At 43.8% G+C, this 20,708-nt stretch overlaps 3 protein-coding genes across 3 annotated transcripts; 1 reads left to right on the plus strand and 2 right to left on the minus strand.

The window, feature by feature from the left end:
* Positions 1-2,117: 2,117 nt before the first annotated feature.
* Positions 2,118-6,699, minus strand: bcl6b (BCL6B transcription repressor). The gene is made up of 12 exons (XM_079214747.1): positions 6,584-6,699; positions 6,179-6,253; positions 5,850-6,067; positions 5,253-5,501; positions 4,982-5,116; positions 4,624-4,813; positions 4,294-4,502; positions 3,977-4,083; positions 3,737-3,871; positions 3,522-3,652; positions 3,168-3,305; positions 2,118-3,070 (listed from the first exon to the last, which is right to left on the minus strand). Exons 3-12 carry the CDS (start codon positions 6,059-6,061, stop codon positions 2,930-2,932), a joined length of 1,647 nt encoding a protein of 548 aa, XP_079070873.1. The 5' UTR covers positions 6,062-6,067; positions 6,179-6,253; positions 6,584-6,699; the 3' UTR covers positions 2,118-2,929.
* Positions 6,700-12,500: 5,801 nt separating this feature from the next.
* On the plus strand, positions 12,501-18,087 carry trip6 (thyroid hormone receptor interactor 6; the record flags this gene model as incomplete). Its single annotated transcript, XM_079215481.1, has 10 exons — positions 12,501-12,726; positions 13,245-13,348; positions 13,456-13,569; positions 13,670-13,836; positions 13,981-14,419; positions 14,802-14,898; positions 14,991-15,160; positions 15,271-15,449; positions 15,541-15,661; positions 16,107-18,087. The coding sequence occupies 10 exons, from the start codon at positions 12,501-12,503 to the stop codon at positions 16,236-16,238; spliced, it is 1,749 nt and encodes a 582-aa protein (XP_079071607.1). The 3' UTR covers positions 16,239-18,087.
* A 484-nt stretch (positions 18,088-18,571) lies between these two features.
* Positions 18,572-18,967, minus strand: sst5 (somatostatin 5; the record flags this gene model as incomplete). Its single annotated transcript, XM_079216097.1, has 2 exons — positions 18,572-18,766; positions 18,845-18,967. The coding sequence occupies 2 exons, from the start codon at positions 18,965-18,967 to the stop codon at positions 18,572-18,574; spliced, it is 318 nt and encodes a 105-aa protein (XP_079072223.1).
* Between the last annotated feature and the right edge of the window lie 1,741 nt (positions 18,968-20,708).

Consider the following 20,708-nt stretch of genomic DNA (forward strand, 5'->3'; position numbering starts at 1 on the left):
AAAAGATACAATAAAATGTAGTTGGCGACTCGCTGAGTTCAGTTCAGCAGCAACAAAGTAACTGATTTAAAACAAGACATTCAATAAATGTATTAAAAAAAGATCAAACACAGGCATGAATTTCTTTTAAGTGACAAGAGGGCTTTGTTAAAGTGTTGTTTTATTGCTTATTTATTTGAAAATTGTATTATATTAAAACAACACCATACAATTACTCTACTTTAATTTCTCTCGGTTCAATCATTGCTTGTTTGTTATATCATCTCAGCATTTAACAAAACGCAGCATTGGGAATTAAGCTCTCAATTATTTTAATGATATGTTTACAGATCAGAGTGCATATTTTACAAATGTCATACAAAAAGCAGCTTCTAGCATAAAACACCACCACATGTCTGACACTAGAGGGAGGCAGCCACTAGTCTGAACATAACGATATCTCTCTCTGTGTTGGCCCAGAGGTCAATATTATATTTTCACCTCCACTAAATGTATCTGACGCCTGTATAGATAGATGTATAGTTGCAGGTTTATCAATCCAACATCTGGCTTTATCTTTATTCACAACAAGCTGAGGATACTTCAGTACTTTTGCTTAAGTTAACATTTGAATGCAGGACTTTCACTTGGAATGGAATTTTTTCACAGTGAGGCATATACTTAGGTTCACTTAGGTGAGCAATCTGAGCACTTCTTTTTGCAAGATGTATGGATTTATTTGTGTGATATATTGTGTAGAAGTGGCCTAGTGGCCACTTTATTAGGTACACCTGTACAGTCTAATGCAATTCACTACAACTGTTATGCTATAAAGTCCCCTTTTGATATACACTGTCAGAGAGGAGTCCTTTAAATATATGCAGAGTACATATCTATCTATCTATCTATCTATCTATCTATCTATCTATCTATCTATCTATCTATCTATCTATCTATCTATCTATCTATGTATTAGATTGCATTTCATTGCATTTTATTCAGAGGTGTTTCTAATATTCTGTCCCCCTCATGTATGTACATGGGAAGGATAAACACGTAAACCCCTTCTCAGCATAATGTAGTCCAGTGCAACACCACCCATGACCTCAGTAAAGAACTTGTATATGAATTTACACAATGCACTGAAGACACTAAAGCATGATATGAAATCAGATGACACGCCTTGTGTCACCATCTAGATATGATTCCCTCATTACTTTTTGTCTATACGTACATGGTGCATGCTCCTCAATTTGTTTTAATTAAATTGCCACAAACCTGTGGCAGATTATTATTTCACAATAGTGGAATAATAATAATAATATTCAATAGCAGATTTTATTTCCTCTTTTCTAATAGACGTTGTGACTTCAGTGAACTGATTTGTTGGGGGGGATCCCCTGACAGGGGGTAACTGGGGGGGAAACTATGGAAAAACTATGTCACAGGTTTCATCTTTTTCGGTGGTGTTGAGGGGTGAAGGTTGGAAAGTCCCCTCAGACTTCCAACGTTTGTCTGCTGAGCACGGACAATAAGCCCAGCGAGCCACAACTCATCAGGGAGCAGGAAGCGGGGATGACAGAGGGTGGGAGAGTTCAGCAGGAGTCTGCAGCCCTCCCTCTTTCCCTCCTCCTCTCCTCCCCTCCTCCCTCCTCACCTTCAGGAAGCACCAGCGAGCTCACACACGTGTTGTCGGCTGGTAGTGTGTGAGTACTCGCTATTAGGAGCCTGGAGGAAACAGGTGCCCTCGGCTTCATTGTTTCCACAAAAGCAACCGAAAGAGAAAAACAAAACCAAAATCAGAAAAAATGGCGGGACAGATTTGACTGAACAGAAGATGTGATTCATGGGTAGAAAGAGTGTGTTAATGAGAGGAAGGAAGCTCAGGGAGGAGAAAGCCGAAGGAGGGAAGTGTGGCAGAGAGGCGCAGGGCTGTGAAAAGAGCTGAGAAATATGTGGAGTCTGGTCAGTACTTTGTGAGCATTTTCATATGAGCAATGTCCATCTTTTTTTCAATTCCAGAGACATTTTATAGAGTTTATACATCATGCACAGTATTGCATATGTCAGATATTAAATGAGACTCTGAACACCGAAGCTCCAATTCATATAAAATGATTTAATTTAGATTGTACAAAACCACCTTTGTCCAGCAAATGAACTCATACACATACAACTGTAATATTATTATTACTTATCCAATTGTCATCTTACAGTCATCTTAATTTACATTTGTTCATGGCAGAAAACAATATATCATTTAACTTCTATACTGACTACAATCAGTGCGACGAAGTCCTTTGCCTGCTTGGACTATAAAAGCAGACGTTACTGCATACTTTGCTTGTTTTCCTTAAAGAACATGCAGGCCCCAGGCCTCAAGGTGAAGAAAAATGTTAAATATACATTTAAGAAGAATATTTCCTGCCTTAAAACAAATGTTTTTCAATTTCAATACTTTCATAAAACTGGCACATTCCCAACATCTCCTTCTTAAAACCTGCTTTCTCTTTCGTCCAAACTATTCACTTACTCATACTTCTTCAAAATTCAGTGTACTCATCCCAAAATATTTGACCTCTCAAAATATTTGACCTCTCTTTCCATATCTTCTTCCTTTCTTTTCATCCCTTCTCAAACCTTCAAAATCACTTTTTTACCACCATTTCCATCTCAGAAAAGCCACCGCGGATTTCCATTGAGCCTTATTGATTCATGATTAGCTCATCCATTAACATGTACATGTCTCTTTCTCATAATTGAATCATTTCTAATATATTATGTCATGTCCAAGCTGGCCACCTAACCAGTCTGTTAATAGTTATAAATTACGACCTCCTATACAAAAAAAAACAGGTTCTCATAATTTAAAACAATCCACCAAATTTCCCATTTTCTGACAGTGTGATTCAGATATTATTCAGATAAATGGGTCAAAGGTCAGACGCCTTCAGCAGGCCTGCAGAATGGTCTGGTAGGGCTCGGTCAGGACCTTGTAGCGGATCTTGGTGTTGGTGACGGCTCCGTGTTTTTGGCGCAGGTGAAGACGCAGCTGACTCTTGTGGCGGAAGTGCAGGTCACACTTCTCACACTGAAAAGCAAGAGGCCAACAGATGAAGCAGCTGTGTGTTTGTTTCCTGTGAAATACATGCCGTTGGTCAAACAGTCGGCGCGTGTCTCTGACTCACAGTGTACGGCTTCTCTCCGGTGTGAATGCGCAGGTGGCTCTTCAGGGTCTGCAGGTGGCGGAAGCGGGTGCCGCAGGTGTGGCAGGGGTACGGTTTCTCCCCCGTATGGATCAGAACGTGGGCCCGCAGATGGGCGACCTAACACCAGACAACACCAAACAAACAGGTTGAGAATATTGTACTCGTGACTGACTCCATAAACTACCTACTTTATTCCACCTGACAGGCAACTACAAGACCTTTTACGAGAAAAAGAGGAAACTCTGCACTTCCTCCCCCCTCAAGCGCTCACACACACACACACACACACACACACACACACACACACACACACACACAGGAGTTAACCCTCACCTGAACAAATCGAGCGCCGCAGGTGTCACAGCGGTAAGGCTTCTCCCCTGAGTGGATGCGGGAGTGAGTCTTCAGGTTGGCCGGTCGGTTGAACTGGGCGCCGCACACATTGCAGCGGTACGGCTTGTCACCTGTCGGGTCAAAGGTCGGCGTCAGGCATTGGTTTGAAAGAAGGAAAGAGAATGGGAAAGATACATTGTTTTCCAAAGCCTCACCTGAGCAGGCGGTCTTGGTTCCTTGAATGTTGCCAGAGTAACAGTAGGGCACATAGCCGTTCTCACGCTTGATTGCATGTTGGGCAGCTTCTGGATCAGTGGGGTGCAGGTTTGGGTAAATGGTGCAGGGGGAGACTGAGGAGGCAGACACAATATATTCAGGAAAATGTTGGAAAATATTGAAGGCATAATACGTTTAAGGGTCAAATCTCTGCGTTATGAAAGAGGTGTGGCTTTTACCTGTTCCCTGCTTGTGAGTGTGAGGCACTGTTGGGTGATCCACAGAGGTGGGCGGCCCGAGGGGAGGGGCTCGGCCAGAACCCTCGTAGCAGGAGGCCTGCCCCTGTCTGGGGAAGAAAGGTTCAGTATTTTATTAATGTTTAATTTTTTCTCCTCTCTCATCTCATCATTTTAATTCTTTCAGACGAAAAAAGAGCAAACCTTTGCACAAAAAACTAAGCAACCTGATTATCGTATCTTATCTTATCTTAAGATGACTTAAATATCTCTGAATGCAAGTGAAGAGGTTTTTTTGTTCTGTAATTCTTCCAGTTTACCTATCAATCTGACCAGGCACTTCTCCAGACCACGCCTCTGTTGCTTTGGGTGTCGATCCCATCCTGTCGGCGACGGGTGATGTGTGACTTTGCGCCTCCTCCATCTCCTCTTCCTTCACCGCGGTGGTTGCACAGAGAGGGTTGAGGACGATGTACTTGTATTTCTTCCAATTGCATGCCTTTGGGTCCGGCGTGGCTTTAATATCACTCTGGAGAAACAAGGAAGGTTGAGTTAATTACTTCAATTTGAATTTAAAACACACCTTCACTGTGGTGACATAGACCACCACTCTCTTAGGACTCATTGCTAAGAATCTTCTTTAAACTCACCATGAGGTTTTTGTTGCAGGTGTTGGATTCTGCTGGAGAGTTTGGTTGGCAGCTGGAGCGGGCGGGGCTGTCTGGAGATGGAGTCGGGGGCCCGATGAGGGGCAACTGTGGCTCTTTCAGCCCTTTTGACCCAGGCTGGCTGGTCGGGAAAGCCCCCGGCTTGAGAGCGCCCCCGACATCCGCAGGGACCCTGCAGGAGAAACAACAAGGAAGTGCTGTAATGAGCTAAACCTGTCAACAGACGGAGGCACACGAACCACAGCAGCAGCATCTGTCAACAAAAACCCGATAAAAAAGCACTTTTACTGCCACCTTCAGCTCATTGAATCGTTTTCAGTTACACACATAATCCGCCTACCTTGTTGCCACTGCTGTTGGGAGTAATCTCTGGGGCCCTGGATTGGGCAGGTCCCCTCCTCTGGGGGCCACAGAGGCTACAGACACCCTGGAGTCCAGCTCCAGCTGAGGATGTCTTGCACTCATTTTCTCCCTGCTGAAAACAGACATTGTCAACCACTCAAGTGAAAAAAAAACATGTAAAATTACACATCAAAACTCTTTTTAATTCAAAGTATTCATGATTTAATCTGTCCTGGCCTGACAACAGATGTTCCCTGCCAGTCCCTCACCAGTGCAGCTGCATGAAATCCCGGCAGGTATCGGCCACGTGGTCCATCTGCAGGTAGGATGCGACGGTGAGCACCCCGGGGACGGTGCTCGGCGTCAGCGGGAGGCGAGAGGTGTACATGAAGTCGAGCAGCAGGGAGACGCTGGACGGGTCCAAGGTGTTTGGGAGGGACACGGTCATCAGCTGCTCCCCACCGCCACCACGCCCCTGAAGCAAGACACGGCGGGAGTACAGCGAGTAGAAGAACCCACTGAGAGGAGACAGGGGAAGACAGAAATATTGAATGTAAGATATGCATTTCTTCTGAGTTTTTACTTGGATCACCTGCAGGGTTTTAATTAAGGGAGAAATGGAGAAAGGGATAGGAAGAAGAAGACAGTGGGTGTCCTAAGTGGAAAGCAGGAAAAAGTGAAAGGGATGTTTAACAGGACAACAGTTATGAGTCAACCATAATAAAAGAGAAAAGAACAGATAGAGGATTGCATCTATAAAATGAAACCAAAGTAATATATATAACACAAATATACACCAATTAGAAGACCCTGAAGACCCCTGCAGAGGGACTATTTTGTGTAGATGCATGGTCCTTTGCACCAACCTGCAGGCCACGAGCACAGCACAGTGCGCTCGTAGATGTACGTTGCCGACAACCAGGGTGGTGTCAGTCAGGATGTTGCGGTGCCGGAGTTCGTTCAGGTTCAGCAGCACGTCGTTGGAGTGGCGCGTGAACTCCTTCACGTATCCCTCCGCCGGGGCGGAAGACCTCATCTCCTGCACGCCCTCGACCCTGAATCCTTCCATCATGCTCATCTGTAACTGTAGAGGAGAGGTGAGAAAATGAAGCAACCGACCAATGCACATCCTGAATGGGAATTTTGAATATTCTAAATATTTTAGACGTTATTAGAATGCACAATAATGACATACCTATGTGTGGTTGATGAAATAAATAGACTGGAGTGTCCCAGACACTTCTAGGTGAGACCAGCTCCCTACTCGTACCTGCAGCAGGAAGGAAAGAATAAACGTCCATTCTTTAGAATGAATACTTAAGCTTTACCATTCACATTATTACATCAAGTAGACAAAGAAGTCATGGAGACATGAAAATGTTGTGAAAATCTAAAATGCATCCCACATCAAAGAAAAGTTACTGAAAACAATTTAAATCAAAGGGTATGGACATCCTCATCTGACAGACTAGAACATTAACATTTAAGGAATAATCAAGAAAGAAAGAAAAACACAAACATCTTCAGATAAAAACAACCAAGCAGTAAAAGCGAGCCCATTCAAAATATTCAAATACTGAGAAATGATTTTCCAACTCACCCCGACCAGCAGGGACGAGAACTAACGTGCACCGCGCTGACGTCAAACCCCGGCTCAGTGCTGAGTCTACAATCAAAGACCTGGAGCAGGGACTCACCCTCCGTCTCCTCTGGCTCTGAACGGCACTGTAAGGGGAGGCAGAAGGGAGGGAACTCTTTATAATGTCGTGCAGGAAGCCCCCATACAACCAGGGCTGCTTGTTTCCTCTTTCCTCAATGGCCCCACGCGTCCACTGGAAGCAGCGCAGGAAAGGCCCGGGCCCAGGCCCCCGGCTCCAAGTATTTTTAGTGGCCTATTAGTTTTTCTAAACCCCCATAGCTCTGAGCAAAGTAATGGCAGGAAAGCGTAGTGTGTTTTTGTGCCCCGTTGAACAAATAAATATGAGCACCCTTGGGGGGAGGTGGTACGTGTCTGGCTATCCAGGGGTTAGCCATCAGTCTTCCCCCACCAACGCTTTCCTCCACATCACCGCTCTCCAGGGCAGAGGAAGCTGGAAGACCAACGTATTGTTGGATAAACAAGCTGTGCCCTCATCACTGAGATTATATCTCATCAAGGGGCTTTTAAAAAAAGATATTCATTCAAGTGTTTTGTCACAAGAGTCCTCAAGAATGTCTCAATGTGTCAGGGTAGTTTTTAAACATTGGAAGTAAAGATAATCTGTGTCATTGCTGAGTTGACCAGGGCATTAGCAAGTGCTCCACAACAGTGTCCGGAAGCTTCTGGCCTGCTGCCTGAGAGCAGAGGCGTCGTGTTATGAGGACCAAGAGGAAGGAAGTGAGACCAAAGTGATCGTTCTAGATGGGAGATACCTTCTCCTGGTGGTGAAAAACAACCTTTACTCCGCCCCGACTGGGAGAAATGCAGCCGACAGATGTGCAGGAACTGCCCAACACACACACACACACACACACACACACACACACACACACACACACACACACACACACTCTGAATGCATCCTGCAAAGCTGCTCAGAGACATGGATGAAAACGCCTGCGCAGGACATCCGTCAATAATAAAGCGAGCAGGAGACAAGGTAGTAGGAATGGAGGGATGGAGGAGGGTAATGCAGGGAGGGGACAGGGGCTCCGAGGTCATGAATAACTAAAAAAACAAGTGGAAAGTCACCTCATCCTAAGCGCAGCCGTGTGTTCACAGGGCAGTTCATTGAGCCGCCGCTATTGTGAACTATGAACTGAATTTCCTTCACATCAAAGTATTTTACACGAGGAGACGTTGAAGGAGGAGGAGAGGTTGACTGAGTCAAAGATAAGTGCAGCCAACACAAACAGCGAGGATTGCAGGATGAAGTGAACCTTTGATTAATAAAGATTTTTTTTATTTTTACGTATAAGATTGAGTATGCAGCTATAGAACCAAAAACAAATATGGAATTGTGTAATTAATGTTGAGCTGCTGTTCTTTTCTACGATGTGTAACAAGTGAATACAGTGTGTAGTTGATAGGAAAAAGAAGTGTGTGCTATTTTAGAGCAAAGAGACACTTCAATGGGGTGTACAATACTTAAAAGATACTAGTTTGGGTATTGGGTGCAACTTGTGAAAAAGTTTTATGAAAAGCAAACGTGTCAAATGTGAAATAATCCGACAACGTGACCATGTTCGGATGCAAATCCACTGAAAAATATGACTCGGAAGTCAAGTTTACTCAGGGTGTACAGCTTGTGCGCGTGTCCTTGTGCTTTTATTTGTTTGGTTGGAGGTGCGATCAGTTGTGTGCTTGGCAAAAGCAAAAAAAAAAGAAGGAAAACAACGATTAAGAAAACAGAGAGGGAGATGTAGGTCTCGGCTACTTCCAGGCATTGTGAGAGGAACGGATGAGGGGGGCGGTTGAGGAAAAGTGAGAACATTACTAAACAGGTTCACCAATAGGCGGAAGCCATTGGGTCCATCCCGTTGGCAAGGCTTGGCAACGCTCACAGGGACTTCCTGCATGTTAACCCGTCTGTCAGTGGCCGTCAGCCACCCTGCTCTTGATCAAATGCAGAGATACGACTCACCATCAGAGTAATGAATTTTCTGCAACTCTTAAATGACGAACAAAGACATCAGTGAGATTTCAAGAGGAAATAAAACATATTTCAACCATTTTTTTACTGCTGTCACTCCTCGTCAAACAAAACAAAGGCAGGGATTCCCCGTCTTTTGTGGTTTCCTGGTTGCCTGGACAGAACCGTATTGTGTTATATAATGTATAGCTGCAGCCATGCTTTGGCTTCAAATCCCTCAGTTGGTGCCAAAGATGTTGATGGCTCCTGCAACAATAACAGATCTGCTTAAACTGCCTCTTCCTGTGATTGCAGAGCGCTGTGGACATATAAGGGCAAACAAGCACAGACTGCTGGAAGGAGGAGCAGGAGGAGGAAGCGGGGATATCCCAGGGAGCGGCCTCGGGCGTTTGTCCACGTATTGGCAGAGATAGACATGGAAAAAATAAATAATAAAGTTATGAAACCCTTTCTTTGAAGAAGTGCCTTGGGGAAAGCAGTGGGCCTCCAACATGGTGCTGGGTGGAGTGAGAGGAAGACGAAGAAGAAGAGGAGGGGTGGGGGAGGAGGAGGAGGAGAGGGACAGTTGACCCAAATCTCATGAATCACAAAATAATAAAGCAGGCTCCTTTGACCTCCATACTCACTGCTGCTCGCAGGGTGGTAAACAACATTCACATTAACACCAAACTGTGTGCGTATCCCTCAAAACCCAGAATAAAATAACATTATTCAAACGACAAACATAAATCAAAGTTTGACAGCAGTTAGCTAATGCTAAATAAAGTGTATTCCAAAATGTGAAATAGATACTGTCAAGAATATGAATCCATCAAATGTTCGTGAACATGCATGTATTTATAATTTCTGTAATCCCTATCCAATGTTTTTGTATCTTTTTATTTTGTTCTAACTTTTCACCATGTATCTTAGCCAGAAACATTCCCCTTTGAGATTCTTATTATTATTCACTAGTATTCACAATTACACTATTGGTGCACCCATAAACTTACAAAGCCTATCCCATGTTATTTTGTGGTTGATTTTTTTTCTCTGGTCTTTTTTTTTGTTTTTATACCCTGGTCTTGAAGAAACAATATTTTACTTCAGCTGTATTTAGCTTTCTTTAGTCTTATTTAATTATTTGAATAATATTTTCTATTTACTTTAAAAGTCTGAGTTTGCTATTTCTTCAACATAAATTTCATCCCCCAAAAAAACTTTAAAATGTCCTTTCATGTATAATTAAAACGTGAATTTTTATAGTATGGTCGAGTTTTATTTATACTTTTATTTTCATAAATGTATGTGACAGACCCCCCACCTCTCTCCACACACACACACACGCACACACACACACACACACACAACGACATCAGTTACGTCACACATCGGGAATGCAGTGAGGAGCTGCAGCCGCTGCCGAAGGCCTCAGGATCCGTCACAAAGTAGGTTAACGACGCTAAACCTGAAAGAAAGCCGACTCGGGGTAACTTTCGCTGACCCTCGGATGTTTGCAGACGCGCGGGTCGTATTTGGAGGCTCGTTTCGGGCGGTAGGTGTCGGTTGTTTCATTGTTTCCTCTTTGGTTGTTGAAGTTAGCCTCGGGAGGAAAGGCACGAGCTCTCTGCTCGAGTTCAAAACAGGAGAGCAAACAAGTAAACAACCCTGTTATTAAAGTTAATTGTTGTTAATTATGCTTCATTGCGGGTTGTTGTATTACTTAAGTGGTGCGTTTTGGACACGTAGGTGACGCATAAAGGACATATTTGGACGAGCAGCCGAGCAGTTAGTCTCTCTAACGTGATTCATTCGCACCAGACGTCACGTCACCGTTAGAAACGAGACAATATATCCTCTGTGTGTGATGTTTTACCTTTTTAATATGGTTCTCGTTTCTGTAGATGAGACTGAAGGGAAGAGGAGAGTAAAGCTACTGTGAAAGGTAAGGGATGCTAGTAGGCTGTTAGTGTTGGTGAGACATACTGTTTACGGGTATAGTTTGTGTCTAAGCTCCTTTATATATATTTATTTAGGCGTGAATCACGTTATTTACCAGTTATTTTGTTTAATGTAACAAGCACACGTCGCTACATTAAGATACATTGTGTCAAATATGCGAAGCTAACCAGAGCATCTTGCCTTCAAAATAAAAGAGTCGAAAGGTGTCAGAGAATAACTATAACTGTGTACAACTTGGAGACATGAGTACATGTGGATACCGTGGTTTAAAATTGTAATTTCTTTCTTTCTACTGCGCTGGTTTATTTTTTCAATCATGTGTGTGTGTTTGTTGCCGAAACACTCACGGTATGCCCTTTTATTTTGAATTTATTTTATTAAACACCGGATGTCGTCTTTGTTTATTCCCGCGCGCTTGATTCTTGTCACTGTCATCAATTTTGACATTTCACGAGCTGCTGTGGACTCCTTCGCGTCCAGCCGAGACAATAGGTTGACAAATGCACAAACGTTGTGTTTTTTTTTTAATGACATTTTCAATAAAAACCTCACTATTGCCGTGAAAACACAGACATGCAACCGTTGACATTCATTTCCTGGCCCAGCCATCCTCGGATTTGACTGTGTGCTCATCCGGATTCATGAGGCTTGAATCAAGTCGATTGTGGAAGTGTTGGTCACTCTTTCCTCCACGTGGTCTCTGTGCAACGACAGGCAAGTTCATGCTGATCCTGCATGCTTTTTTTAATTGCAACTATAACAACCCCACGGAGAGAAATCATAAAAGTGGAAGGAAAAAAAAACCCAAAAGGCTTAAATATCCTGTTCAACATCATCTTCTCATCCATCATTATAATCCTCTTACCAACAAGGATTTATGACGGCCACACCACCCTCATTCAGTCTGAGTGGGCTAGATTCTCCACTCTTTGTTTTGGCCTGCGTCCATTGGAGCATTGGCAAGCACACAGTGGCTCCCCAAAAAGGATGTAACAGCTTTATTTTGTGCGATGAGATATTGACAATTCAACTATATATTTATTGTTAATCCTTAACTCTATAAAATGCTAAATGTCGGATGTCCACCAGAGCACAAAGAGATGTCTTGACATGTCTTTTCTTAGTCTGAACCCCAGCAGTATTCAATATATATATATATATATATATATATATATATATATATATATATATATATATATATATATATAATGGTTATTCATTATCAAGCACATATACCTCGTTTAGTGCTTCCACTCCTTAAGGATCTCACTTTTCTTGTTGGGTAATTTTTGACACTTTCTATACGTCCCTGTCGTGTATTTTGATGTTTTTCCTCAACCATCAGTGTCTTCACGACGGCCCTGAGGTGCAAGTCAGCTCTTTTGTCGGCTCAGCTGTGATGCTCAGCGTTGTTATTAATCCCAAGGAGAATACATAACATATTGTTACGAACCAGGTGCTCACAGAACACACATCATTACATAACGTTTCCTGTCCCGTTTTTTTTTGTCTCCGCTTCATTTGGAAATCCATGATACCAGTGTGTAAACACCCGAGGACAATAACCATTGTGGCGGACAACCGGCGAGGGCTCGGCGTGGATTTGCACCTGTTTGTGTGTCTGTGTACGAGTTTGTGTGCTCGAGAGCTCACGAAGCAAAACAACGCACACGTTTCAGAGGCAACGTGCCTGCTGGAAATCCCCGAGCCGATCAGAATGTCCGCTCACTTCCTGCGCCTCAACGCAACGTCTATTGTTCTATCCGTGTGTAAACAAAGGGTGAAACATCCCTTGGTTTCCATTGGTTACCTATGATATAAACAGATGCAGCGGAATTATGGGTAGATGATGTAAATCACGGGCACTCGCTCAACTGGCAAAGTCAAAATGAGGACACACGAGGGCAACATTTTCCTTTCTCCCTTTGAGCGCAGAAGCCTGCCATGTCCGGTCCCACCTGGCTGCCACCGAGGACGCTGGAGAGCCCCGAGCGAGCCGCCCCGCCTCAGATGTCTCACTCTGCTGGGTCAGCAATCTACAGAGCCCCCAACAAGAAGGGGACGTCCGACTTCCGGCCCAAATATGGCCCCTATGACCAGAACGGAGGTGGTGGTGGTGGAGGTGGAGGAGGTGGGATGGCCAACAGGTACATGGCTACTGGACCCACAGGTAAGAAGACCACTAGCCCCTTCATTCCTCCATCTTTAAATACACATTTCACATTACACTTACATTTCACTTGTTTAAAGTACCGTTATCTGTTTGTCTCTGCACTTTATTTTAATTGTATATTCTATTGTCAATTTAATTGTAAATTTAAACATGCTCCCATTTCTTCTCTGTTTATTGTTTAATGTTATGGACCGCCCGCCATGACAAATTCCTTTTATGTGAAAACATACATCGCAATAAATGGCTGTGATTCTAACATACTTACATCACTGATCAGATTAAAATAAATCAAGGATAGAATCAGTTTGTAGCTTTTACTCCACGTCCAGTTTGGATACGGTTCCTTACAATTATGTGTATTTTCATTAGTGTTTCATTCAGGTTTTTATTTCCAAGCCCTCAATAAAATGTATAGATGATATGTATGAAACACCTGCCCTCTGAAATCGTCTCTTTTTAAAGAATTTAGTCATTGTTTGGGGTGGTGATCTGTTATTGATTTCTGTTCCTTAAAGGTGGGCCCATTCATCACTCGTCTAGCGATCACTACTACTCCCCTCCCCATGGTCCCAAAGAAGACCGCAACTGGAGCCCTCACATGGACAGTTACGAGCTGATGGTGGGTTTTTGATGTAGCTTGGCTGACGATACCAAAACCAACATTTTAAGTCGAGCACTGTTGTTGCAGATCGTCCTTATCGTCAGGCGTGTTCTTTATGTTGTTAGCACCGCGGTCCGGAAAAGCCAGCGAGCTATCACTCTAAAATCGACGCTGATATTGACTCCCTCACCAGTATGCTCGCTGATCTGGACAGCCACCCGCAGGACTCCAGCGCGCAAGTAGGACAAATGGAAACATTATTTGAGAAATTTTCCCTGCACATTTGCCTCATATTTTCATAATCAAAATTAATTCTCTACATTTCCTGACTCCCCACAGCTGTACGACAATGTGCCTTACAACAAGTACCTCTCGGGGGATCACTACAAGCCTGCGCACCAGAGTGCGGGTCCTCCTCAGGGTCGGCCATCCATGGGATACCCCCCTCATCCCCAGAGCCAATACCACCCAGCTCCCCGCTACCCCAGCGAGCACAAGGCCCCTCAGTACCCCAGCGAGCACAAGGCCCCTCAGTACCCCAGCGAGCACAAGGCCCCTCAGTACCCCAGCGAGCACAAGGCCCCTCAGTACCCCAGCGAGCACCAGGCCCCTCAGTACCCCAGCGAGCACCAGGCCCCTCAGTACCCCAGCGAGCACCAGGCCCCTCAGTACTCCACCTCCCACCAGCCGGACTACTACTCCTCCTCTTCAACCCCTAAGCCCTACCCTCAGCCCGTCCCGGCCTCCTACACCACTTCCTCAACTCCTAGCGGGCCCAGGTTCACTGTCCAGGTCAAGACGGCTCAGCCGGTCACCTACTCTCAGACGGGGCGGCAGGCCGAACAGGCCTACACGCCGCCCCCTCCTCGCCAGCACGTGTCACGGCCGCCTCCCCAGACGAGTCCGCAGGGCTGGTACCCGCCACACCCCGGCTCGCAAGCTCAGGAGATGCACTCTGAGGTGGTGTACAAGGGGAGCAGCGCGGGACCCGGAGGAAGAGTTCTCCAGGTCCCACAGTCCAAGAGGGGGATGGAAAACCACCAAACCGGGCCAGGGGCTGCGCAGAGTCCTGTTTATCAGGCCGGCAAGGTAGAGACACGTATACACATGACAAGCCTGTTTGAAGATTACATGTGAGCATTCATTTTACTGGCCCAAAAAAAATACACACAAATATACTATTGGATAGTAGGGCCAGTATGATGAATGCATTTTAAATAAATAAATATATATATATATATATATATATATATATATATATATATATATATATATATATATATATATATATATATATATATATATATATAAAAATTAAATAAATTATTTAATACATGATGAAAGGCTAAGTTAACCAAATTATAAATCAGACCAAACGTTGCGTGTACAACTACTATCATGAATGTTCAATAGCCTTTATGTTATGAAAGGGATGGTTTCTGATCTTTGTTTGTGTCCTCTTTTCTTGCAGCAGGGGATAGCAACAACCAGGCCGGAGGAAGAGTTGGATCGGCTTACCAAGAAGTTGGTATACGATATGAACCACCCCCCCGTCGAGGACTATTTTGGTACAGTCCCTCCTCATTACATTAATGCCTTCTGACGCACTAACACCTGCCTTCTGGCGTTCAAAATAAACACACTTTATATGGACCTCCAGGCCGCTGCGCCCGGTGTGGGGACAACGTGGTCGGTGACGGCAGCGGCTGCATCGCCATGGAGCAGGTGTTCCACGTGGAGTGTTTCACATGCATCACCTGCCACGCCCGTCTCCGGGGGCAGCCCTTCTACGCCCTCGACAAGAAGAGTTACTGTGAGAGTTGTTACATTGTAAGCGAAGCTTTACTTCTGTTTCTCGGTAGTCTATATGCTGGTTTATTGTACTTTCTCTTCCCTGTTCTGATCCACATGCCCGTTTCTGCTTCTTCTTTTTTTATCAGAGTACATTAGAGCGCTGTTCAAAGTGCTCCAAGCCCATCCTGGACCGCATCCTGCGGGCCATGGGGAAGGCCTACCACCCTCGCTGTTTCACGTGTGTGGTTTGCAACTGCTGCTTGGACGGGGTGCCCTTCACCGTCGACGCGACCTCCCAGATACACTGCATCGATGACTTTCATAGGTACAGAAACATTCAAGCGCCACGATGGTGTTCCTGATTTGTGAGAAGAGAAGTGACCACTGTAAATGTCGATGCTTGTTCTCCCGGACAGGAAGTACGCTCCTCGCTGTTCAGTTTGCGGTGAGCCCATCATGCCCGAACAAGGCCAGGAGGAGACCGTGAGGATCGTAGCTCTGGACCGCAGCTTCCACGTCAACTGTTACATCTGTGAGGTGGGTCAACGTGCATATAAGACTATATGACGCGACATTGCAGAAACATCACGACTGGTTGATTTAGAACTTCTTGTTTGAGGGTTTATATGCAAGTCTTTTGGTTGAAGAATATAGGACATTCAATTTGAAACGCCAATGTGCTATAGTTTTATATTGTATACCACTGGAGTTCCATTTATTCATAAAAGGCCAAATCACATCTTCATTAATGCACTTTGAACTTTACACATCTGAATTAGAGTTTCTGTAGCTTTATTAAACAATGTAGGTACTTTAAGTTATGAAGCCTTTGATTTATGCAAAAAAGTAGGATTAACTAACCATATTCTCTCCAGTAAAAGCAGTGGTTGAGAGAGCCCCGCTTTGCTGGATTCATTACAGTGTTACGTGCAGTATACGAGTCCACACGAGAGTGTTTATTGAAAGTGTCTGTGTGCAACAGGAATGTGGTCTCCTGCTGTCCTCTGAAGGGGAGGGTCGAGGCTGTTACCCACTGGACGGCCACATCTTGTGCAAGAGCTGCAGCGCTTGCCGCATCCAGGACCTCTCAGCCAAAATCTCCACTGACTGCTAACAGCACTCGCAAACACGTTATCGATGGTTGCAGACAGGATGTGCTCCTGCTTTGACCTGTGAGGTGCTTTTTTTCCCTTCTTTGTTGCTCTGGCGACATAAACTTTGCTCTAGCTCCCTCTGTTGGTTTCCAGCCGTAATTTCATTTGCAGAGGAAGATTTTTTTTTCTGAGATGGAGCAAGAACCTTTCATTCTGATGTCCTACTACATTTACTTATTATTATTTTGTATTTTTGGTACACAGCTGCCCCATTTTTCTGGTTTAGTTCAGTATTAGTATGACAGTGGCCTGACCTGCCGGCAGCTTGGGCTCCACATTTATCGGTACTGCTCAACTGTTGGCGTGCACATTATTATCGCTGTCAAAGTCAATGAAAGTATGGAAGGATATCGCAGATTAAGGCCCGAAAAAAGAGGGGAAGCGGCTTAAATGATAATTAGACGTGTCTAAACTATCTGAACAATGGGACCCGTACATTTGTAAAACACTAAAGTTTCAGAACTGCCTCAAAACAAGCGTCTTAAAAGCACATAATGCAACAACTGTGACTGTACATAACAGGCTGGTTTGGTTGGACAATGAATCTGCCCCCGACTGTTTTGGAAAGCATGTAGCCTTTAGAGCGCTGGATCTTTGCAGAGACGTAGCCTCATAGCAGGAGAAATGTAGAAGAAAAGGAATGTGTAGTTAACCTTACAAACTAGGGGTTTGTTTTTTTTACTTCAGCTTTTATGGAATGGAAGTACAATATTAGCTCAAACAAATCTCTCATTCATCACAGCATCATGTTTAGATGTTTATTTGGAGTTCATAACAGGATTGTTGCCATTTTTCTTTTTTCTTTTTAATCATCCACAATAACACTTTTGAATGTCTACGAAACACAATCTTTTGTTTAACACGTGTTGGTCGATACTTGACTGTTACATTGAAGACGATGGTGCAATGAAGTCAAATGCTTTCTTCTGTCTTAGGAAAACAGGGTGTTGTCACTTTGAAGTTTGAGCCTCATGTGAAGAGTTCGAAACTAAAGTTATGCTCATTTGAAATCATTTTAGGCGAATAGATTTGCTTCACAAAATACTTTTACATAATAGTTATTCTTTATATTTGACAAAATAATAGTGGACTTTAATGTGATGTGTTTTTTTACCCAAAAAACAATGGTGGTGGTTTTGGAATGCAACTCTTTGATGTTTTTGTTCGTCCTTGCACTCACGTGGGCCGAGAGACTTTGGAGCTTCAGTATTTGTTATGATTGTGTTGAACCTCTGTCTTTCCGTCCTGATTTTGTATTTGTTGAACTTTAAAGGGCTAGAAATTTGAAAGCCTTAATCTCAAGGATGTCATTAAGTTTCATAATCATTTTTTTTAAACTGGGTTTGTCTGTGAATTCATTTTTTTTCATCATGCTAAAACGGTTCCGTTGCAATTTTTCGTCTCTTAATTTATTTCGTTAATCTGCGTTTGATCAGCAAGGTTATCATTTCATTCATGCTCAGAAGTGTCATTTCTTTTCTTTTTTATATCCCAGCCCATGCCAACTCTTGTGTCCTACTCCTTTTTAAATCACATAATTTTGTTTTCTTTACACTCCATCATGTATCCTCCTCACTGTGTGTTCACTTTGAAATGCTGTGAATTGGAGCTTGTAGATCAAAGCCTTCGGCGCTGCAGCAGACCTCTGTCCACCGGTGACGTCATACGGAGAAGAAGGGCCATTTTGTACCCAATGAACCGGTCGTTGAAGTAGAAATGGCGGTTACGGTAACAGGAGAGCACGTTGAACACATGGGTGGATTTTCTCCTAATACAGGTTGTAGTAACATAATTATTAAAATGTCATCAAGTCAATCCTTTTGTTTGTCACTTTTTATACAAATGCAGTTTAAAACATAAACAGGGCACTCCATGGATTTTTACACTTGAGTTCAATTTTCTATTAATGTCTTCACATTACCAGGTGGGTCTGACAAAATATGCAATTATGTTGCATGATGGGAAATGTAGAATCCAAGAAGTCAAAATATCTCAGGGGCCTTCTAGCTTCAATTCTAATTATTCTTGTTAAATATCTCGTATAAGTCTACTAACTTTGTGAAATGCAATACAAAATCACTCAAATACCCCTTCAGACAAAAACATTTAAACGTCCCCTTTTAAATAAGAAACATATTTTAGACACTGTACTTCCCTGTCACTAAAAACACTTTACTATTATTACAAAACACCTGTATGTTTGGCATCTTACAATAAATGATCCAGTTACAACAAAGTGAGCACACGTGGATGAATCTATCCTTTAAAAGTACTTTTTTCTTTTCTGTGTGTATTAACACGAGGTGAAGGTTTTCCAGAAGAAGTTGCGACAGCCTGCCTTCCGCTCCCTTTGGCTGACGGGGAGATGTCGCCGCATCATCATCACCTCCTCCCCGACTCCCTCCCCCTCCAGCTCGGGGAGCATCTCTCCTCCTCTCGCTGCCGTCAGCTCAGACACAAACTTCAGCAAGAGCAAGTAAGCAAGATCCTAAAGGAGGAAAGAAAGGGAACTGAATGCCATATCTCACCTCCTGATTGACACATTCGCAATATCAAACCCACTCACCTTGTCGTTTGCGAGGTCTGCTCTCAGTGTCAGCATGTCTCTCCGCGGGGCGCCGCTGACCTGCACCAGCAGCACAGAGGAAAGCAAGGCCACGAGCAGCACCTGCACCTGAGAGCCGAGCATCTCCGCCTCAAACGGCAAACAGAGGAGTTTGTATGTTCTCCTTTTCAAACGCCGGCAAAAAGTCCAAACTTCAGAACGTGGGACGGTGGAAGAGCTGAACGCTATCGCTGCTCGAGGAGGACGTGTCGAGCTGATAAATAAGCCTCTTCGTCTTCAAATCCTCCTCATCCTCAAGCCAACAAAAGGATGTGATTGGTGGAGGAGAATAGCAGCGAAGGAACGAGGAGGTGTGTGGTGAACAGACGTGTCATTGGACAGGAGAAAGGTCATCAGTGGCCAAACTGCTCCTGTGACGCCTCCAGCAAAACCTCCAGGATCTGACGTTGGTGCCTTACTAACTTTACATTTGAAGCATTGCATTTCAAACTTTAAACGAGCGACGTTCCGTCAGAGACGATTACTACGCCGGCTCCGTGGAAGGCCCTGAACTCGACGTGAGGCCTCGCCTGCTGTGCAGTGTTGTTAATGACACAATGTGACTCAAATGTTAATGAAGATGCTCACCGGTTCACGCCGTCACTTTGAGTCAGAGGAGAATAAACACAGAGAACATCGAAATGTCAAACTGCAAACCGATGTAACAACTGTTTATATTTTTAAATGTTCACACATTTAAAAAAAGAGGGTCTCACATGATGTAATATGCTTCTTTTCCCTTGAAGAACATGAGCATCAACTGACGATGACCATAGTCTAATTATCGCAGCTCCTTCTTTAAATACATGGTGACCTTTTCTTTCACCGCGGGGCTGTCACTGATTACTCAGCCTTTTAATCGTGACATCGCTTGACTTGAAGTAACATTTTCGGATGTCGTGACTGCAGGCGTCCAGGAGAGGGGTCCAACCGTGTGAAGAGTGAGATCATCACGCCTCCAACGCCTCCACGCCTGCGGCTACACGATAAAGGAATTAGTGACAACGTGCCAGCAGTTTGTCAGGGTTAATTAAACACCTTTGTGGTTCACAAGGAGCACTTCCGCCTGCTGGTTTGCACCCATAATTAATTAATCTCACTATTTTATTCTGGGCCTACATTTCAAGCTGGTGAGTCAAACATTTCAACAGGCACGATTCCCCGCGGAGATTAATTACATCACATCAACGACTTTGCAATACACACTTTTATATAAATTAAAAGGGAAAGATCGAACGGTGGAACCAAGAGACAAAGTGAGATCTAGACGACTCTTTGCTTCTTTCTGATCTCCGTTTGTCTTGTGATTTGTGCAAAATTCATAGGATTTTCACTCATGAAATGACTCACACCCAACTGAGCAACAACTGAGTAATTGTTATCAGTGCTGCTCAGTAAAGAAGAAGTCCTCATAGATGGATGCCCAGTTAATTTGTTTGTGTGTTTGTGAAATTGGAAAATGAGACGCTCTGATGAGACATACATTTTATCTGCTTTTCTGGATCAATGAGGATTAATAGTATTTCACACTGAGCCTGCAGAGGAGACCAACCTCACTGGGCTGTGGTTGTGCTGATTATAACTACTATACTGTTGGGTAGTTTTATTTACAGCAATGTATTATATTCTAGTTTAAGAAGTAAGAGACACTTTTTTTGGGGAGAGAAAGTTCAATATTTGCCTGTGAGATGTAGTCGAGTAGAGGAATAAAGCTGCGTAAAATGGTAATACTACAATAAAGGCCTAATGAATTTGTAGCCTGCTTGAGTTATAATCCACTACTTCAAGGTTAAAGCAGGTTTAGTTTTCCCCTTCATACTGCCTT

Source organism: Taurulus bubalis (genome assembly GCF_910589615.1).
Source record: "Taurulus bubalis genome assembly, chromosome: 3".
Lineage (NCBI taxonomy): Eukaryota > Metazoa > Chordata > Actinopteri > Perciformes > Cottidae > Taurulus > Taurulus bubalis.

Excerpts from the sequence above, each read along its gene's own strand:
- bcl6b (XM_079214747.1), bottom strand. The coding sequence starts at position 6,061 with ATGAGCATGATGGAAGGATTCAGGGTCGAGGGCGTGCAGGAGATGAGG. Across the intron at positions 4,503-4,623 it reads CCTGCAACAAAAACCTCATG|AGTGATATTAAAGCCACGCC; the intron begins GTGAGTTTAAAG and ends TTGTTTCTCCAG. Across the intron at positions 3,071-3,167 it reads CCGGAGAGAAGCCGTACACT|TGTGAGAAGTGTGACCTGCA; the intron begins GTGAGTCAGAGA and ends CTTGCTTTTCAG.